Genomic DNA, 21,637 nt, shown 5'->3' on the forward strand with positions numbered 1-21,637 from the left:
TTAATGAATATTTGAAAAGGATACTACAAAATTTGTGGTGGCATTTGGTAAGCAATGCACTCATTAAGTTAAGCAGCAGATTATAGTTTAGAGGTTTTTGAATTGAACACTAAACTAAACTCGATAGTCGTAGATTGGGACTGATGACACGTCACAGTTCAGGTGGAAAAAAAGAAGATTTTTTAATTAGTTTATTTTTTCATGCGGTTAAGGAATTTTATTCTGTTGTTGTTTGTTATTTGTAATTGTAATTCTTTAGTGTTGTAACATCAATTTGTGCAGCAATGAATGGGCTCTAAAATTTGCGATTAAAGTTTAGTTTTCATAGAACCTTTAAGTCGATAGCGTGGTTTCGGTTTTGCTTATAGGAAATCCTCTATTTCTCGTGAAACATTTGAAAACTGGACACTGGCCGAAAATGATTAAGGAATTTTTCGAGGATCGTGAAATATTTTTGACTGGAGGATCGGGTGTGTTTACCTAATTGAATGATACTCATTAAAACAAACAGAAGGATATCTTGTGTCAGAGATTTTGAAGATAAACTTAAATTTCAAGCCAAGAGACTTTGAACGAACTACGATTCCCAATTGAAATGAGCTGAAAAATATGCTATTTATTGGCCTGTTATATTCAAATATCCTAACTAGACTTTTGTGGCTTATGTAGAGAATGATCCCTACGAAATAATTTTAGGAAAAATCAAAAACAATACTGGTTCTTTGTTCATTTCTATGGTGGACACTAAACACCTCAGGGTGGCAATTGTGTTAACTATCTTGAATATTCATTTAGGTAGTTTTTGTAGTTCTTCAACTATAGTAACATGGTTAATGAGTTTGATCAGTAACCCGTTTTCGTAGAAAATATTAAAATTCCCAGAACAGACGAAGAAATAGAAAAAACGACCCCTTAATGTTGATGATCTCCTCAAACAAATGAAGGATCATTATTAGCAAATCTGCACTTGGAATTTCCGAAATTTATATAAAAAAGCTGCAGTATACACTCAGAAAAATACTTATCGTAAATGTGGAATAATAACATAATTCACGTTAGTTCATGATATTTACTCACGTTTAATTAGAAATTCGTAAGTGGTTAGAAAATTAACTTTGTACAAATAAAACGAACTATTTATGAGTATAGACGAAATAGCTAAAAACTCAGGTGGTGTTAGTAATTTTACTTAAACTTATTTCGTTGGAGTGAGCAAGCACTTTACCAAACATGGGTAAAGCATAGTATCGTCGACAATACCTCCTCTGAAATGTATAACTCAATGAACTACTCAAAGAAATTTGGAATTTTAGTTCAATATAGATAACTAAAATGTTAATAATTTGTATTACTTCAGTTGACAATAACATGTTCGGAAGTAGGCATAATTTAATAACTGTTAGTTAGTGTTGAACTAAAATTGAATTTTTTTTGTCAACTCCAAAAATATATTTTATTATACCCTCCACCGTAGGAAGGGGGTATACCAATTACGTCGTCCCGTCGAAGTTTTGATCTGAGACCCAACAAAGTATAGAAATTCTTGATCGTCTTATCATTTTGAGTTGATTTAGCCATGTCCGTCTGTCTGTTCGTCCATCTGTCAGTCTGTCTGTCTTTATTTTTAGTATTTTATTATCCCCCCACGGTAGGATGGGGGTATACTTATTACGTCGTCCCGTCGAAGTTTTGATCTGAGACCCAACGAAGTGTAGATATTCTTGACCGTCTTGACATTTTGAGTCGTTTTAGCCATGTCCGTCTGTCTGTCCGTCCGTCCGTCTGTCTGTCCATCTGTCTGTCCGTCCGTCCGTCTGTCCGTCCGTCTGTCCGTCCGTCCTTCCGTCTGTTCGTCCATCTGTCTGTCCGTCTGTCCGTCAGTCTGTCCGTCCGTCCGTCTGTCCGTCCGTCTGTCCGTCCGTCTGTCCCTCCGTCTGTCCCTCCGTCTGTCCGTCCGTCTGTCCGTCCGTCCTTCCGTCTGTTCGTCCATCTGTCTGTCCGTCTGTCCGTCAGTCTGTCCCTCCGTCTGTCCCTCCGTCTGTCCGTCCGTCTATCCGTCCGTCCTTCCGTCTGTTCGTCCATCTGTCTGTCCGTCTGTCCGTCAGTCTGTCCGTCCGTCTGTCCGTCCGTCTGTCCGTCCGTCTGTCCGTCCGTCTGTCCGTCCGTCTGTCCGTCCGTCTGTCCATCCGTCTGTCCGTCTGTCCGTCCGTCCGTCTGTCCGTCCGTCTGTCCGTCCGTCTGTCCGTCCGTCTGTCCGTCGTCTGTCCGTCCGTCCGTCCGTCCGTCTGTCCGTCCGTCTGTCCGTCCGTCTGTTCGTCCGTCTGTCCGTCCGTCTGTCAGTCCATCTATCCGTCTATCCGTCTGTCTGTCTGTCCGTCTGTCGAAAGCACGTAAACTTTCAAAGTAGTAAAGCTTGGACAATGAAATTTTGCATAAATACTTGCTATTAGTGCAGGTTGGTTGTGATTGTAAATGGGCGAAATCGGTCCATGTCTTGTTATTGCTGCCATATAAACTGATCTCGGATCTTGACTTCTTGAATATTAAGAGGGCATAATTTGTATGCGATTTGGCTGAAATTTCGAACCAAGTGATTTATTTTGACTTCTAATAACTCTGCCAAGTATGGTTCAAATCGGTTCATAAACTGATATAACTCCCATATTAACCAATTTCGGATCTTTACTTCTTGAGCCGCTAGAGGGCGCAAGTAGTATCTGATTTGGCTGAAATTTTGCTTGAAGTGGTTTGGTTTGACCACCAAACACTGCGCCAAATATGACTCAAAACGGTGCATAACCTGATAAAACTCCCATATAAACCGATTTCGGCTCTTGACTTCTTGAGCCGCTAGAGGGCGCAAGTATTATCCGATTTGACTGAAATTTAGCATGAAGTGGTTTGGTTTGACCACCAAACACTGCGCCAAGTATGGCTCAAATCGGTGCATAACCTGCTATAACTGCAATATAAACCGATTTCGGCTCTTGACTTCTTAAGCCAAATCGGTCCATGTTTTGGTATAGCTGCCATATAAACCGATCTCGGATCTTGACTTCTTGAATATCTAGAGGGAACCATTTTTAAGCGATTTGGTTGAAAGTGATTTATTTTGACTTCCAATAACTCTGCAATGTATGGTTAAAATCGGTTCATAATACCTTGAGCCGTTAGAGGGCGCAATTAGTATCCGATTTGTCTGAAATGTAGCATGAAGTGTTTTGGTTTGACCATCAACAACGGTACCAAGTATGGTTTAAATCGGTTCATAACCTGATGTAGCTCCCATATAAACCGATCTCGGATTTTGACTTCTGGAGCCGCTAGAGGGCGTAATTATTATCCAATTTGGCTGCTATTTTGCACGAAGTGCTTTTTTTAACTTTAAACAACTGCGCCAAGTATGGCCTAAATTGGTTCATAACCTGATATAGCTCCCATATAATCCGATCCGGGATTTTGAATTCGTGAGCCTCTAGGGAGCGCAATTTTTACCCGATTTGGCTGACATTTTGCACGAAGTATTTTGGTACGACCATGAACATCTAAGCTAAGTATGGCCCAAATTGGTTCACAACTAGATATAGCTCCGATGTAAACCGATTATAGTTTTTCAGGCTCTAGAGGGATCTATTCTTCTCCTATTTGGCTGAAACTTTGCAAAACGACATCTTGTATGACCTTTAACATAAGTGTTATGGACTGAATCGGTCCCAATTTTATTTTAAAGTATGAAATAATTTTGGGCGCCCCGGTTGGTAACGTGTTTGGATTACCAGTGCAGAGGTCGTGGGTTTGATTCCCGCCAGAAGCCTTGGTCTGTCGCTACTGTGCTATCACAATGGACTTAAAATTGTCTAAGTGAGTCTGTAAAGGACTGCCACTCTTACCTAACCTATGAAATAATTAAAAATCATTGTTGGTTCCAGACTCGAACTTGGGACCTTTGAATCGAGAAGCAGAATGACATATTCTGTGTCACAGAAGCTTCAACACATTTTTTGGCTAAATATTATGTTAAGTTTTTTTCACTTCCACTGCTGACAACATTGTGTCCATAGAATATGTCAAACCTAACAAGTAAAAGCGTGCTAAGTTCGGCCGTACCGAACCTTAGGAACCCACCACCATGGATTCTGCTAAAAATTTATACAAAATAAATTTAGTTGAAGGGCATAATTTTTCAAATCAGCAAAAATTAAAGCTTCTAGGAACCGAAAAATGATGATCGAGAGACCGCTTTAAATAGGAGCTGTATATGGTTATAGACTGATTTGGTCCGTATTTGGCACAAATGTTGGAAGTCATAACAGAACACCGCATGCAAAATTTCAGCCAAATCGGACAAAAATTGCGGCTTGTAAGAACTCAAGAAATCGAATCGGGATATCGATTTATATGAGAGCTATATCAGGTTATAGACCAATTTGGACCTACTAGGCACAGTTATCGGAAGTCATAACAGAACATTACATGCAAAATTTCAAGCCAAATCGGGCAAAAATTGCGGCTTGTAAGTGCTCAAGAAGTCAAATCGGGAGATTGGTTTATATGGGAGCTATATCAGTTAATAGACCCATACGGACCGCACTTGGCAAAGTTATTGAAAGTAATAACGAACACCACACACAAAATTGCAGCCAAATCGGACAAACATTGCGGCTTCCAGGGGCTCAAGAAGTCAAATCGGGAGATCACTTTATATGGGAGCTATATCTAACTCTGGACCGATATGATCCATTTGCAATCCCCTATGACCTACATCTATAATAGGTATTTGTGCATATTTTCAAGCGGATAGCTTCACCGTTATGGTGATTTCAAGAACGATGATCAGAACGTCGAGACGATCAAGAATATTTGTACTTTATGTGGTCTTAAAAGGAATATTTCGAGGTGTTACAAACGGAATAACTAAATTAGCATAACCCCATCCTATGGTGGTGGGTATATTTGGTCTGTAAAAGGTTTTCGGTTTTTCGGTGCTAAAGGGTTTTTAGTTACATTCAATAATACTACGTTTATGGCTAAAGTCTGATATGTTGAACCGAAACGTTACACGGTTACAATAAAAGCAAAACTTTGTTATAAAAGTATTTTGTTTGTAGCAGAAATTTCCCAAACGTTTTATTTTTTGCGTGTGTGTGTCGGCGTCAAAGGCGGATATGCTTATAGCCTCCAAAACCGTGTCCACCCTCAAAATCTACCTGCGGGAAAAGAATTAGCACAGCTAATTGTGACTTCCATCCAGCAAAGTTTCAAATCATGGCATGGTGAAAAACGTACGATCTGTCACTCCACTCGACTGATGCAATTGCATTAAGAAAGCTCTCTCTCTCTCTCTCTCTCTTGTCCCAAATCGAAGCAGGGCAAAATAATTCACTACTCCATAGAATATGGCGTGACACAATAAAAATACCCCCTTAATATATTCTATGGTAATGGATATTCAAATCATATTCCAAGGATTTCTTTACATTCATCGGCTAGTTTCTAAAATAACAATCATTTTTAATAAGAAACAAAATTATTCATTACAGGCGTCGTGGGAAAGGCTCTAGTTGAAAAACTATTACGATCGTGCAATGTGCGCAAAATATATTTGCTGCTCCGACCCAAGAAAGGTTTAACCATAGAGGAACGTTTGGACAAACTTAAAAAAGATCTGGTGAGTATGAGTTTTTATATGGAACAAGTAAAAGCGTTTTAAGTTCGACTGGGCCTAATTTTTTAATCTTAATAGGCAGAATCTCAAATAAATAGATTCTGCGAAACGAACCTTCTTCGGTGCTTGCCTTCTTGCATAGCTTGAGTCAATCAAGGAAACTACCTACTCGTTACCGCCTAGAAGAATTTTGAAAATTTTATCATTTCTTGATATAACTTTATACGGTCCATCGGGAGTTGCAAAGGTTTCTTGACAGCATCGCACCGCAAAAACTCTATTGACACGAATTCAGTTGATCACCCCCGTATTCTCTGTTGCTAGAATGATGTCTAGTGACTAATGGCTTAAGGTGAGAACAGAATTAAAGAGCGTCATGGTGAAAAATGCAACTCTGCAAATAAATGTTAAACAATCAACCCGTTAGGGTTTAACAATTTTTAACTTAGACGACTAAAAAAACACATACACATGTGGCAGCACAGAATGACTCTCGGTTTCAAGCGTTCAATGTGGAATTTTCAAACTTGTTTTGGAATTTTTTTATTTTTTGACGCTTCAACAGAAATGTTATCAAGCACTATTTTTTCTCGATTAATATGTAAAATTTTGTTTACTTTATAAATTTTCTTTGGAAAAAATGCGATTTTCGATTTTTGACATTTTATAGGGCTATGTTTATTTAGCACAATTTATGCATTTATTTGGGCTCCCATGCTTTGAATGACTCGTTTTTATGGCAAACGGGTCGAATTTTAAAGGAAAAAATGAGTCGATCGATTCGTTTGCTCAAAACGGCTTTGATCTGAACATAGCATAAGGTTAGGCTAGGTTGAAAAGAAGGTGCGGATATTAGTCCGCCCACGCCACTATGAACATACATCTAAGCACGTCTGTCTGTCTGTATGTCTGTCTGTTCGTCTGTCTGTCCGGCTGTCTGCCTGTCCGCCTGTGTGTCTGTCCGTCTGTCTGTCCTTTTGTCTGTCCGTCCGTCTGTATGTCCGTCTGTCTGTCAGTCTGTCCGTCAGTCTGTCCGTCTGTCTGTCCGTCCGTCCGTCCGTCTGTCCATCTGTCTGTCCGTCTGTGTGTCCGTCCGTCTGTCCGTCTGTATGTCCGTCTGTGTGTCCGTCTGTCTGTCCGTCTGTCTGTCCGTCTGTCTGTCTGTCCGTCTGTCTGTCCGTCTGTCTGTCCGTCTGTCTGTCCGTCTGTCTGTCCGTCTGTCTGTCCGTCTGTCTGTCCGTCTGTCTGTCCGTCTGTCTGTCCGTCTGTCTGTCCGTCTGTCTGTCCGTCTGTCTGTCCGTCTGTCTGTCCGTCTGTCTGTCCGTCTGTCTGTCCGTCTGTCTGTCCGTCTGTCTGTCCGTCTGTCTGTCCGTCTGTCTGTCCGCCTGTCTGTCCGTCTGTCTGTCCGTCAGTCTGTCCGTCTGTCTTTCCGTCTATCTGTCCGTCTGTCTGTCCGTTTGTCTGTCCGTCCATCCGCCTGTTGAAACATGCTACACTCTTTAGAAAGGAAGAAATTGAGCTGAACTTTCCACAGGTTATTTCTTTGTCCATAGGCAGTTTAAGTTCAAAGATGGGCTATATAAGACTACATCTTGATATAGCCCCCATATTAAGCCCCCGATTTAAGGTCTTAGGCCCATAAAAGCTACATTTATAATCTGATATTGCTGAAATTTGGGACAGTGAGTTATGTTAGGACCTTTTACATATTTTTTCACTTTTCACCCAGATCGGTTCAGATTTGGATATAGCTGCCATATAGTCCTTGCTTTCGAATTAAGGTCTTGGTCCCATAGAAGGCGCTTTTTTTGTGCGATTTCAATTTATTTAGGACCGTGAGTTGTGTTAGTCCGCTCGATATGCTTCCTGAAGATAGCCCAGAACTGCCCAGATTTGGATATAGCTGCCATATATACCGATCTCTCGGCTTAAGGTCTTGGGCCATTAGAAGGCGTATATTGTCCGATTTCGCCGAAATTTTTTTCAGTGAGTTGTGATAGGCCCTTCGACATAATTGTTCAATTTAGCCCAGATCAGTCCAAATTTAGATATAGCTGTCATATGGTCCGCGCTCTCGAATTAAAGTCTTGGTCTCATTGAAGGCGCTTTTTTTTTCCAATTTCATTGAAATTTAGGACCGTGAGTTGTTTAAGGCCCCTCGATATGCTTCCTCAAGATAGCCCAGAATTGTCCAGACTTGGATATAGCTGCTATATATACTGATCTCTCGGCTTAAGGTCTTGTGCCATTAGAAGGCGTATTTTGTCCGATTTCGCCGAAATTTTTTTCAGTGAGTTGTGATAGGCCCTTCGACATCATTGTTCAATTTAGCCCAGATCAGTCCAAATTTAGATATAGCTGCCATATGGTCCGTGCTCTCGAATTAAAGTCTTGGTCTCATTGAAGGCGCTTTTTTTTCCAATTTCATTGAAATTTAGGACCGTGAGTTGTTTAAGGCCCCTCGATATACTTCCTCAAGATATCCCAGAATTGTCCAGATTTGGATATAGCTGCCATATATACTGATCCCTCGACTTAAGATCTTGGGCCATTTAAAGGCATATTTTTGTCCGTTATCGCCGAAATTTAGGACAGTGAGTTGTGTTAGGTCCTTCGAGACATGATGGTGCAATTTGGCCCAGATCGGTCCAGATTTAGATATAGCTGCCATATAGTCCGATCTCTCGACTTAAGGTCTTGGGCCATTAGAAGACGCATTGATTGCCAGATTTCATCTTAATTTGATACAGTGAGTGAGTATTAGGCATTTCGACATCATTTTTCAATTTGGCCCAGATCAGTTCAGATTTTGATAGAGCTGCCATATATTCCCATCTCTCGACTTAAGGTCTTGGTTCCATAGAAGGCCCTTTTTTTTTGTTAAATTTCATTGAAATTTAGGACCCTGAGTTGTGTTAGGCCTCTCGATATGCTTCCTGAAGATGGCCCAGATCGGTACAGATCTCTCGACATAAGGTCTTGGCTCTATAAATGGCGCGTATTTGATCCGATTTCGCTGAAATTTGACACAGTGACTAATGTTAGGCTTTTCGACATCCGTGTCCAATATGGTTCAGATTGCTGTATATTTGGATATAGCAGCCAGAAAAACCAATATCGAACAGAAAATCGAACAGTGACTTTTATATGTTAGACCTCTCAAAGTCCTTGCCGAATTTGGTCCAAATCGGACCGACCTTGGGTCTTGACTTCTAGAGGGCGTATTTCTTATCCTATTTGGGTGAAATTTTACATGAGGTATTCTGGTATGACTCGTAACAACTGGTCCAAGTATAAACCGATCTCCCGAATAGACTCCTTAAGTTTCTAGAGGGAGCATTGATATGTGAGAAGTTTGCCCCTGTTGCTTAATGAGATGACCATTTGCAAATTTGCAATAAGAAGACTGATGGCCTTCATTATAGTTTGAAATTGATTTAACTTTCTTTGTTGTTTTCACTTTGCAGATATTTCGTCGATTACATTCGGAGAAACCCCATGAATTTGCCAGCAAAGTTGTGCCCATACCGGGTGATGTGTTGCTACCCATGTTGGGTATTTCCTGGGAAGATAGAAAACAAATGGAAAATGTCTCCTTGGTTTTTCATAGTGCGGCTACAGTGCGTTTCGACGAACCCCTTGACTATGCCATTAAAGTCAATGTGGGTGGAACGCATGAAGCGTTAAAATTGGCTGAAACTTTGAAAAATCTCACAGTCTTCATGCATATCTCTACATTCTTTAGTAACCCGTATTTAGATTTTATTGAGCCAAAAATATACCAACCTCCTCTGGATTGGCGTCTCTGTTTGAAGATAAGTGAAACCACAACATATATGGACGAAACCCTGCTGTGTGCCATAACCCAAAAGTGAAGTATTATGAAAGAGAACAAAAGCGTATCAACTTATTGAAAATTTCCCATCACCTTAGGTTAATTACGGGTTTTCCCAACACTTATTCTTTCGCCAAATGTGTGGCTGAGTCTTTGGTCAACGATTATCGTCATAAATTACCAGTGGCCATATATCGACCATCGATAGGTGAGTTTTGTTAAGAAAACTTTTTGAGAAGAGCATTAATCTGAAACCCTATAAGTTCAAGTTTCATTAACATTTGAGTTTTTGTTTCAAGTTATTTTTGCTTTTGATGAACCAGAACCTGGTTTTCCTTCATCCCTAACTGGGGCCATGGGCTTGTTTGCCTTGTATGGGGCAGGTTTATTGAAAACCATCTACATGCCCAAGAATCAACGATTAGATTTGGCACCTCGAGACCTTGCTATCAAAACTCTGCTGTACTACAGCGTCAAAACACCTATGATCTATGCACAAAATCGTCAAACGGATATACCAATTTTTCATTTAACATCTTATACGCACTCAACTATCACATTTCCCGAATACATCGCAATTTCGGACAAAACTGGAATTTTTATTAAATATGCATTTGAAAAAAATTTCTTGTTACCTGGTGCGTTTATAACCGACAACGACTTTTTGTTTCACTTTATCGTGAGTATTTTTTACAAAGAATTTCTTAAATTTTTAACCCTCTTGTGTTATTTTTCATAGTTTTTCACTAAGCAAATCCTACCCGCCCTTCTTGTGGATATGCTTTTGATAGTAAGCGGCCGCAAACCCCAATTGATGGGTGTGCAACGTAAATTATACCACTCACTGCATTTGATGAGACCATTTACTGTCAAGAATTTTCGCAGCAGCGGCACAACTTATGCTGATGAGTTTGTAAAGTTATTCAAAGGGTAAGTGTATATATTGGGTTGCCCAAAAAGTAATTGCGGATTTTTTAAAAGAAAGTAAATGCATTTTTAAAAAAACTTAGAATGAATTTTCTAAAGCAAGCTAAACGTAACAGCTGATAACTGACAGAAGAAGGAATGCAATTACAGAGTCACAAGCTGTGAACAAATTTGTCAACGCCGACTATATGAAAAATCCGCAATTACTTTTTGGGCAACCCAATAGTAAAAAGTAATTATGAGTAACCAGTAAGGAAAGGCAAAAGTCGGGCGGGGCTGACTTTATAATACTCTACACCTACACTTTATGTTTAAAATGGAAGCTATATCTAATGGACCCCAACGGATGTTCTCGGATGGGTTGTTTTACAATTCGAGCAAATGTGTTCAAACCGAAACACTGATGCAATCCTTAGACCAGTACCGGGTGGACCCGGTCTTTGGAGACTGGATAAACCATATGCTAAGCAACAGATGGATAAATTGTGTGTCCCATGTCGTAAATATAAAGAAGAAACTGGCGCTAGGCTTGCCACGGGGGGGCATTTTATCATCACTCCTATGGGTGACCACCATATATGACCTTTTACGAATGCTAACTGAGGAGGGATTTGAACCAGTCTGCCACGCAGACGATGTTATAAGGGCTTACCCCTTAGAAGGATTATAACATCCGAACGAGCTATGCAGAAGGGCCGAAAGGGTCTTGCAAAGGCATATGACTGGGCTAGAGCCAGAGGTCTCAATGTTAACCCACAGAAGACTGAAATATGCCTGTTCACGAGGAAGACGAAAGTGGGCCAATTTAACGCACCACGTTTTCCCAACAAGACGATTTCGATATCTGACAAGGTAAAATACTTAGATGTGATCTTGGACAGGAAACTGAACTGGAAGTGTCACATTCAGGAGCGTGCTGAGAAGGCTCACAGATGTTGGGCACTATGCAGACGGGACGTAGGTTCTAAATGGGGACTGAATCCGAGGATAGTCCACTGGCTCTACAGGAGCGTGATTAGCCCAATACTTACTTACGCCTCAGTAGTTTGGACTGCTGTGGAAGAAAAAGTGCAACATAAGGACCATACAACAGGTTCAGAGAACATGTTGTCTTGGCATAGGCGAAGCGATCAGGACCACGTCCACTAGGGCACTGGAGACTATTCTAGATGTCCGACCCATTGACAAACAGATTAAGTGTGAGGCAGCCACTGCGGCTATGAGACTTAAGGCGATGGGAGAATGGATTGAGGATGGAAGAAGCTCATACCATCGCGGTATAATTGAGGCGACGATAGGAAACCTGGAAGGAAGGGAAGAGGTTTTCGATCGGATACCTGAGATGAACCTTGAAGTCGAGGTCGAGTGCACTGCTGCCACCGGCGAAGTATTGGATTGACGGAACCCTAGTATTGCCATCTGAAAGATCATGTTACACCGATGGATCAAAGCCAGAGGACAGAGTGGGCCTGGGGGTCTACATTGAGCGACTGAGATCTATTTTAGGCTGCCTGACCATAATACGGCGGAGATCCGGGCGATCACGGAATGCTTGAAGTGGTGTGGTGCTAACGCAAGGACGTCGAGTGTGAAAATCTTTACCGACAGTAAAACTGGCATAAAGGCAATAACAACCAGGACGGTAAGGTCACGAACAGTCTTGCAGTGTAAGAAGGAAATTAACGCCTTCTCTGAGGTTGACAAAATCCGCATCGTTTGGTTGCCGGGCCTTAACGAAGTAAAGGGAAATGAAAGGGCAGACGACTTGGCGGTGACATCCAGATGACTACCATCAATAAACTTGGTCAACCCAAAGCCTTTCACGTCGACGCAGTCCGAGTTAAATGGCCGACGAATGCGCATGCAACATGTTGGAACGGCGAAACGGTCGGTAGAACCGCGAAAATCCTATGGGGGGATCCAGATCATGAGAAGACGAGGCTATTACTGAAAGGAAGCAAGAAGGAGGTCAGTATAGCTATTGGTATCATAACTGGACACATAGGACTACGAGTTCACTTATGTAAAATCGGTGCGGCAAGTGATAGCATGTGTAGGACATGCGGGGAAGATGATGAGACGTTGGAGCATTTGCTTTGTCATTGCCCGGCTTTCGAACCTAACAGATACCGGCACTTAGGTGGGGACACAATACCAGACATGAACCAACTTAGGGGAGTGGTATTGAGAACAATTAAAGGTTTTGAAAGTAGCACGGAATTCCTTACTTAAAATTTTCTTTTTAGAGGTTACTAAAAGTTTTTAGGGCGCATAACAATATTGGATTAGCTTAGATGGATGTCCATAGTGGCATGGGGCGGATTAATATCTGCACCCACTTTTCAACCAAACCTACCCTGCTAATACTTTCATGCTTGATATAGGGAACATGTTATTCGGTGTTTGAACTTGTTTTTTTTTTTTATGAATGTAGAATTTAACGTAGTGCATATGAATATTCTTCTTAATTTTAAATTACCATATAAAATCACATCTTTCCTCTGCGTGAATGCTCCAAAACGGTCTATAACCAATATATTGCTTCCATATAGAACCAATCTCCCGATTAGTATTTTTTGGTGACAAGAAGTTACCATTTTTGGCTGATTTAGCTGAAATTTTGTTCATAAATGTCCATCAACGCATCTCATTTGTGTCAATTTGTAGTAGAGTTCATGGTGATAGTTTCCCAAGAATCGGCAAGTTTTTTTACTTGTTGTTATTCAAAAACTTTACATTTATTTCCCTTTTTCTCTCTCACACATTTTAGCACTGATTTTCAAATGGATGCTTTCGAGTTGGGAAACGATTACAAAAACACTGTGTTTCTCTGTGAAAACATGGCGTATAAAGTGCGTGAGATTCTATTGAAGGAAGATCCCTCCACAATACCGAGAGCTAGAAAAATAATGAAAGTGTAAGTATGTTATGTAGGTGAAAATATAAAGAATGTCTGCGGCCCTTCCTTAAAACAATTATTGCTAAGGCTCGTCTCAGTCTTGGGAAGTTTAAAAAATAATACCGCAAACAACCGCAATGAAATTCCTATATTGTGTTTTTCCTTATTCAGAGGACTGAAAGGTTGTCTTCGACTTTGACCACTCTGTCCACTCTTTGTTCATGTTGAGGTTTTCATTCAGATCCAATTGTAAACAGCCAATAGAGGGCGCTAAATTAAATGTTATTGTTATACGTTTGGAGAGGCTTAACGCCTATAACAGTGATCATCATGTGGTAGTTGTCTTTAAATGACTATCTGACTACCCCTTAAATATTCATCCATTAGGCTAGAAATAAATTTGAGTCGAAAAAAATCGATTGATGTGTGAGTTATATCCCTGCTGTAACTGTGGTGGCCACCGTGAAGCTTATTTTTGCATCTTTGTCTATGCAAAATGCAAATTTTGCCCATGAACTTTCCACTAAGGAACAGGGGCTAACTTCTCATTTATCAATGAGTGGAGTCCAATTCAAGTTTAAGCTCAATGATAAGGGGCCTCCTTTTTATAGCCGAGTCCGAACGGCGAGCAGCAGTGCGACACCTCTTTGGAGAGAAGTTTTACATGGCATAGTACCTCACAAATGTTGCCAGCATTAGGAGGGGAAAACCGCCGCTGACATTTCAGCTTCATAGGCGTTCAGCTTCATAGGCGGACATAATGACACCGTACGAATTGTCATAATTTTTGAAGAGAGCAGCCTACATTGTCTATTGCACCTGAATTAATTGAATCACACAGTATCCTGTTGAGTCATTATGATTGAGCGGCTGTTTTGGGGTTAGGTGGTTCTCCACATATTGGGTTGCCCAAAAAGTAATTGCGGATTTTTCATATAGTCGGCGTTGACAAATTTTTTCACAGCTTGTGCCTCTGTAATTGCATTCTTTCTTCTGTCAGTTACCAGCTGTTGCTTTTAGCTTGCTTTAGAAAATAAGTGTAAAAAAGTATATTTGATTAAAGTTCATTCTAAGTATTATTAAAAAAGCATTTACTTTCTTTTAAAAAATCCGCAATTACTTTTTGGGCAACCCAATATATAGCCAGAATAAAGATATCAGATTCGCAGGTCACAACCTCACATAATATTTTTATCCCATATTGTCGTGAAAGGTCTTTACAGTCATTTGGTGGGGGCGTTTATAGGAAGGTTTTGCACCATACCACTTTTGTCATTTGAGCACAAATTAGAATATTGCAACCCACTCAAAAATGTCAATCGTTTGGTCCCCCTTGTCAATTAACTTATTTGAGGTACTTTTAGAAGATAAAGCACTACCGGGATACTGGGACACACATTGTAATGTCATACTCATAATCTACTCACCATGATGGGCTAATATGCCCATTTGGGGGACTTTTTGGGGATGGGATAACAGCAAATTACTTGGACCTCATTTTTAATGTCATATTCGTAATCTACTGCCGAATAGCTTTCATTTGAGTCCCATATTGATATGTACGTCTAATATGTCTATTTGGGGGAGTTTTGGGAATAGGGTGGCCCCCTGATTATTTGGACCCAAATTTTTAATGCCATATTCGTATTCTACTCTGCAAAACCTTTCATTTGAGTCCCATATTGTCCCGATCGGTCTAATTTTATTTTTGCGTGGTACTTTTGGGCTAATGGGGAGGGTGCGCCCACCTTGCAATATCAAAAAATTATATGGCCTTTTGCATCTTCTAGACCTAGTCCGAAATCTACTCCCGAATAGCTTAGAGCTTGATATCAAATTTGTATTCTACTCCCGAATACCTTTAATTTGAGTACCTTTTATTTTTGGAAGTACTTTTGGGGTAAGGGGGATGGTCCGCTTCCTACTGCGATATCAAAAAACTATATAGCCCATTGCGTTTTTGAGTCTATACCCAGAGAAAAGTTGATAGTAAAGCAAGACCGTATGGTACAAAAATAATACCGGATGGTATGGATGAAACATGATTAGTACCGTTTGGTACCACCGTATCGCAGAGGTTAGTATGTCCGCCTATGACGCTGAACTCCTGGGTTCGAATTCTGGCGAGACCATCAGAAAAAATATTCAGCGCTGGTTATCCCTCCTAATGCTGGCAACATTTGTGAGGTACTATGCCAAGTAAAACTTCTCCCCAAAGAGGTGTCGCACTGGTGCACGCCGTTCGAATTCAGCTTTAATAAGGAGGGCCCTTATCATTGAGCTTTAGCTTGAATCGGACTGCACTCATTAATATGTGAAAAGTTTGCCCCGGTTCCTTAGTGGAATGTTCATGGGCAAAATTTGCAATCTACCGTTTGGTATTAGCCTTATTGCCGAACTGATATTGGTTTTAATACCAATATGTTATTTTAATACCAAGACCTCTGCGACTAAGATGGGATGCGTCCACAGGGATCTGGGTCTGAGTCGTGTGGGTCTGGCTGGGCAGTTAAACAGGTGACGTGTATAGTGCGGTCCCTGGTTACAATCGGGATATACATCTTGCACGTCTATGGACCCCGTTAACCCCAGAATCAGCGAGCACGAATCCCATTACGCTCATCTGCGAGTACCACTGCTTGCGCCGGGAAATTGGCACGCAGTTGGGGTATTCGACCGGCTGGTATAAAGCGAGCGGCTGCTGCATTCATAATGTCTCGGAATTTCCTCTCGGCCAAAAGCACATATGAGGGGGGTGGCAGTTCACTGAAGCGGCGATTGGTATACTCTCTGAAGCCACAGTCCAATCGGCCTTCTTATGAATGATAAACGTCCGGCGCTCAGAGGTTATGAAGTCGGGTGGTCGGTCGATGGTGAGAATTATGGAGAGGTAGTCTGACTCCAAAGAGAAGCGGCTTGCCAGGATACGTCACTCAAGAGATCAGGGGATGCTATGGAGATGTCTGGCGAGCTGCTGAACCTCCTCGTAATCCTAGGGGGGGGGGGGGGCATCCTCATTCACCGTGCTAAACATGGAGCTTTCAATCTGCTCTGCCAAAGCTATGCCACGCTGGTCGTTACCTAGGGGAGAATGCCTTGACGTGTGATGCGCATTAAACTCCCCTAGAACCAGACGATTATGGCCAGATAGCAACCCACTTATGTCGGGGTTGTAAGCCTGGCCATTAATCGGGACACAGTTACCAACCGGCGGTATGTACACGTTGTATAGCTCTATCTCGGCAGTACCGGACCTGACTGCTATCCCCATGCATTCCATGTAGGAGTCACTAGTGCCATGCGCAGGCGAGATAGGTCTATAGTAGTAGTAGTAGTAGTAGTAGTAGTATTTATTTTCATAATTCTTTATGTATACAATGTGTGGTAAGATTTTGTACAATATATAAATAAATACTTAATATTAATCTCTAAGACATGACATATTGTCGTTAGTCTGCATATGGGGTTTTGCTATTGTTATACATATATATACAGATAATATTCAGTTTAATAGTTGAATTCATTTATCAGATTTAGCCTGTATCTCATAGCCATTTTGGTGTATTTTGCAAGCCGTGTCCATTCTACAACTGCGCCATCAAGAAGACTTATTACTTCGTTTTCTGTTAATATTTCCTTGTTAAAATATATTTTCCTAATTTCTTTTAACACCGGGCACCGGCCTATGAAGTGTTCCACGTTTTCTATCTCCATTGTGTTGCAGAGCGAACATATTTCGGATCCATTGTTCCTGTATATATTACCATATAGAATCGTTGTTTCTGTTCTGATCTGTAGTATGCATCTTATGTCTTCGATCTTATATGATGTTTTTAAATAGTTTGCTCCTTTCATAGGATCTAAATTTCTGTATATCCTACTTGTGCTCTGCTTTCTCGACATATATATATTATAATTCTTTACTCTTAGTGCTTGTAGCAGTTTAGTTCCGTTTTCTTTCCAAGTTGTTTTGTTCAGATTGTTTATTGACCACTCAATATCATGTTCCGCTCCCATTTCATTTAGGCGTTTTACCCAGGATAATTTGTTCTGCAGTATTTTCTTTGAAAGAAGAAATGGTAGACGAGATTCGTCGTACTCAAATAGAGTTTTAAACACATATCTTATGTTTAAATCTAGTGTAAATATATGTCCATTTTCGATGGAAGTTTCTAGCATTATGGCGTATGTTGGTATGCAATCTGGGAGATTAAGCATTCTCTTGATGAAATATGTCTGCAGCTTGTCAACTTCCTCAAAGTGTTTGTAACCCCATACTTGCGCAGCGTATGATTGTATTGATCTGCTAACGGCTAGAAAGAGTTTCCACTTAGATTGAAGTGGTACATCCTGTTTTTTTAGAAAGTCGTTCCATGTGCTATTTATACTAGTTTTTGCTGCTTGATTCCTTTTTTCAACATGCTTGCTAAAGCTCATGGATGGTGTTAATGTTATATAATGTGATAGGTCTATATTGCACGGAATGTTGTATTACGAAGACCAATCCCCCACCTCCATTCCTTGAGCGATCCTTACGCAGCACATTGTAACCGTGACAACTGTGCAAGCTGCAAGTGTTGGTCAGCTTTGTCTCCTGGATCGCTGCGCTCAATATGCTCTTCAGACTCATAAAGTCCACAATCTCATCGATCTTGACACGAAGTCCGTTGCAGTTTAACTGCAAGAACGATAAACTTCCCGGCACTGGCCTGGCAATATTTGGGCTGCGATGCTGCCGTACGGGAGAGGTCGGGGGGGTCACATAGTCCGACGACGAGGACCCGGAACGGGACGGCGACGACGCTTGTGACCCACTGCTGGCTATGTTCTCCGATCTGTCTATAACTAGATTTAGAAACCGAATTTTACCATAATCTATGGTGGTGGGTTCCCAAGATTCGAACTTAGCACGCTTTTACTTGTTTTTCTACCAGTATATACTGAACAACCAAATTTACAAACCCACAACAAATACAAATCGATTTTTATACCCTCCACCTTAGGATGGGGACTATACTAATTTCGTCGTTCCGTTTGTAACACCTCCAAATATGCGTCTAAGACCCCATAAAGGATATATATTCTTGATCGTCATGACATTTTAAGTCGATCTAGCTATGTCTGTCCGTCTGTCGAAAGCACGCTAACTTTCGAAGGAGCAGAGCTAGACGCTTGAAATTTTGCACAAATATTTCTTATTAGTGCAGTTTTGGTTGGGATAGTAAATGGGCCAAATCGCTCCATGTTTTATAATAGCTGCCATATAAACCGATCTTGGTTCTAGACTTCTTGAGCACCTAGAGGGCGCAATTCTTATGCGATTTGGCTGAAATTTTGCACATAGTGTTTGGTAGCACTTGCAACAACATCCGACCTAGGATCTTGACTTTTTTAGCCACTAGGGGGGGGGGGGGGATGGTATATAAGATTCGGTCCGGCACGCTCTTACATGTTGTATAAAAGATTAGAAATCTGGTTTTTGAGGTGTTTGAATGGGGTGATGTCTAGATTGTACCCAAGTTTGCATTAGTGCTGCCCAAGTAATTCTGAGTGCCCTATAAAAAACGCTTATATATAGTGTTTAATATTGTCAAATCCAAACAGCGGTGATTTGGTAGGATTTTTTGCAGTTTTTTTATGTACATATTACTTTTGAATTTATCGTTAAAATTTTTAATTTTTTTTCTTTTCAGAAAAATATATATCTACAGAGCTATGCAAATATATTTGGCCTATAAAATATATTTCGGTTTCATTAACCCAATGTTAAGTAATTGGTCGCTATATTGAGATAATAAAATGTGCTACATAAGTCTTTTTGTAATTAATATGACAAAAAAATAAAATTTTGTAAAAAAATAAAATTTTGTAAAAGGTAACTGAGTTGGTCGAGAGCTTAACCCTAGGATGGGCAACGATTTTTTTCTACGTTGCTCAGCGGACGTAGTCTAACAACTTTGAAAGAGCTATAAAATGTAAAAATATTTTTTTTTTAATTTTATTTTTAGTTAAAAAAATCTTTTTATATTAACTAATGTTTTAATTTTAATTGTTTAAAACGCTCGGAGGGATTAGGGTTATTTAAGTTTGCATGTCACATGTTCTCCATTCTTAAAAAACTTTACTTGAGCCTGATATTCTCATGGGGATTTTGGGAGTGACAAGGCCCCAAGAAGTTGGTTGGTAGTTCTGACCCCAGAAACCTGGTCCCGAAAGTGGGTATCAATTCCACCCAGCGACTTGAAAATATATATCGAATTCGTTTTCTACTCTAAAATACTTTTAATTTGAGCCCCATATGACAATGGTCAGCAAATAAGTCCCATTGGGGATGTTATGGGGGTGGGGTGGCCCTATAAACATTTTTTCCCGTATATTGATACCGGATTTATGCTCTATTTCCAAATACCTTTCCGTTAAGCAATATATTGCCATGGCCGGTAAACATGAGTGGCCGACAAAAGGGGTGTTTTAGAGTGGTTCCCCAGACACATAGCCCTGAAACAATATCAGTAAAATAGACTATCAAATACCTTTCAAGGGCTCACCCTTATTGCAAAGTCAGCAAATATGTCCTGTTTGGGGGGGTGGGTCCCAAAAACTATCAACATCGAGCTCTACTCTCTTTGAGCCCCAAATTGTCGTGGTGAAAAAAAAAAAATGTTTTATTTAGGGGTGGGGCGTACCCCGGACAGTTGGTCCCAAAGGTTAATATCAGATTCGTGCTCTACTCCCAAATATCTTTCATTTGAGCCCAATATTTCCTTAGTAGGCAAACATGTTCGTTTTGGGGGATGGAGTTGCCACTTAGCATCTGGGCCCTGAAAATATATATCAGATTCGTGTTTTACTCTAAAATGCCTATTATTTGAGCCCCATATTGCCAGAAATTTTTTTACGTTACCAACAAGCAGGGGATGTCCCCTATATATGCAGTGCATTGCGTTGGCAATTAGGAAAGTTAATGGTTGGAGGGGGTGAAAAGGGAGTAGTGTTTATTGATATAAGTCTTAAATTACTGAACGTCAATGTCAGTGGGAAAGACTTTAGCCGGAAGTCGATTCCACATACGAATGGTTTGGGCGAAAAATGAATTTTCTCGGTAATGCATGGTCCGGTCGACTGGTCAATTGATTACCAACGGGTGTGAATTCCTGGCAAGCATGGTATTCCTGGTGAACATCCTAATGTTAGGGATAAGAAGACGAATATCACTGGAACATGAAAATAACGATAGAGCAATACAACGCTACCCACATTCCGACGATGTCGATCAACACCATCGCTCTCCGTTGAACCCGGTCAAGTAGCTCCAAGGATGATTTTGGTCCCGATAGTGGGTATAAATTTTGTGCTCTACTACCCAATACCTTTTATTTGAGCCCCATATTGCCATGGTCGGTAAATATATCCTCTTAGCCCCGAAAAAAATATCTGCATAGTGCTCTACTGTCTAATATTGGGTTGCCCAAAAAGTAATTGCGGATTTTTTAAAAGAAAGAATATGCATTTTTAATAAAACTTAGAATGAACTTTAATCAAATATACTTTTTTTACACTTTTTTTCTAAAGCAAGCTAAAAGTAACAGCTGATAACTGACAGAAGAAAGAATGCAATTACAGAGTCACAAGCTGTGAAAAAATTTGTCAACGCTAACTATATGAAAAATCCGCAATTACTTTTTGGGCAACCCAATATTTCTTATTTAAGCCCCAGATTACCATTGGTTTGAGGAGGCCAAGCATTTGGCTCTAAAATTTGATATCAAATTCGTTTTCTAATCACAAATACTTTTCATTTGAACCCCTTATTGCAATAGTCACCAAATATGCCCGGTTTGGTGGGGGGGTAGGTGGTGATTTGGATGATGGTGCCGCCACTGAGTGACGTAAAAATGCAAATTTTGCCCATGAACATTCCACTAAGGAACAGGGGCAAACTTCTCACATATCAATTAGTGCAGTCCGATTCAAGTTTAAGCTCAATCATAAGGGGCCTTCTTTTTATAGCTGATTCCGAACGACGTGCCGCAGTGCGACACCTCATTGAAGATAAGTTTTACATGGCATAGTACCTCACAAACGTTGCCAGCATTAGAAGGAGAAAAACACCGCTGACAATTTTTTCTGATGGTCTCGCCAGGATTTGAACCCACGCGTTCAGCGTCATAGGCGGACATGCTAACTTCTGCGCTACGATGGCCTCGAGGTGAGTGACGTAGCCCTGAAAATATATGTTAGGGGGTGTTCTACTCACAAATACTTTTTATTTGAGCCCCATTATGCAATGGTCAGCAAATACGTACTATTT

The 21,637-nt window shown here is 40.6% G+C and overlaps 1 protein-coding gene across 1 annotated transcript in view; it reads left to right on the plus strand.

Moving 5' to 3' along the window:
* The first annotated feature begins 322 nt into the window (after positions 1-322).
* LOC106091142 (uncharacterized) overlaps positions 323-21,637 on the plus strand; it is a 49,607-nt gene continuing 28,292 nt past the window's right edge. Inside the window, exons 1-8 of the mRNA XM_059367361.1 lie at positions 323-470; positions 5,541-5,668; positions 9,133-9,536; positions 9,599-9,708; positions 9,800-10,179; positions 10,240-10,430; positions 13,198-13,344; positions 19,020-19,113. Coding sequence (XP_059223344.1) covers positions 419-470; positions 5,541-5,668; positions 9,133-9,536; positions 9,599-9,708; positions 9,800-10,179; positions 10,240-10,430; positions 13,198-13,344; positions 19,020-19,113 — 1,506 coding nt within the window. The 5' untranslated portion in view covers positions 323-418. The remainder of the gene's footprint in view (positions 471-5,540; positions 5,669-9,132; positions 9,537-9,598; positions 9,709-9,799; positions 10,180-10,239; positions 10,431-13,197; positions 13,345-19,019; positions 19,114-21,637) is intronic.

This window comes from Stomoxys calcitrans, chromosome 4 (genome assembly GCF_963082655.1).
Source record: "Stomoxys calcitrans chromosome 4, idStoCalc2.1, whole genome shotgun sequence".
Lineage (NCBI taxonomy): Eukaryota > Metazoa > Arthropoda > Insecta > Diptera > Muscidae > Stomoxys > Stomoxys calcitrans.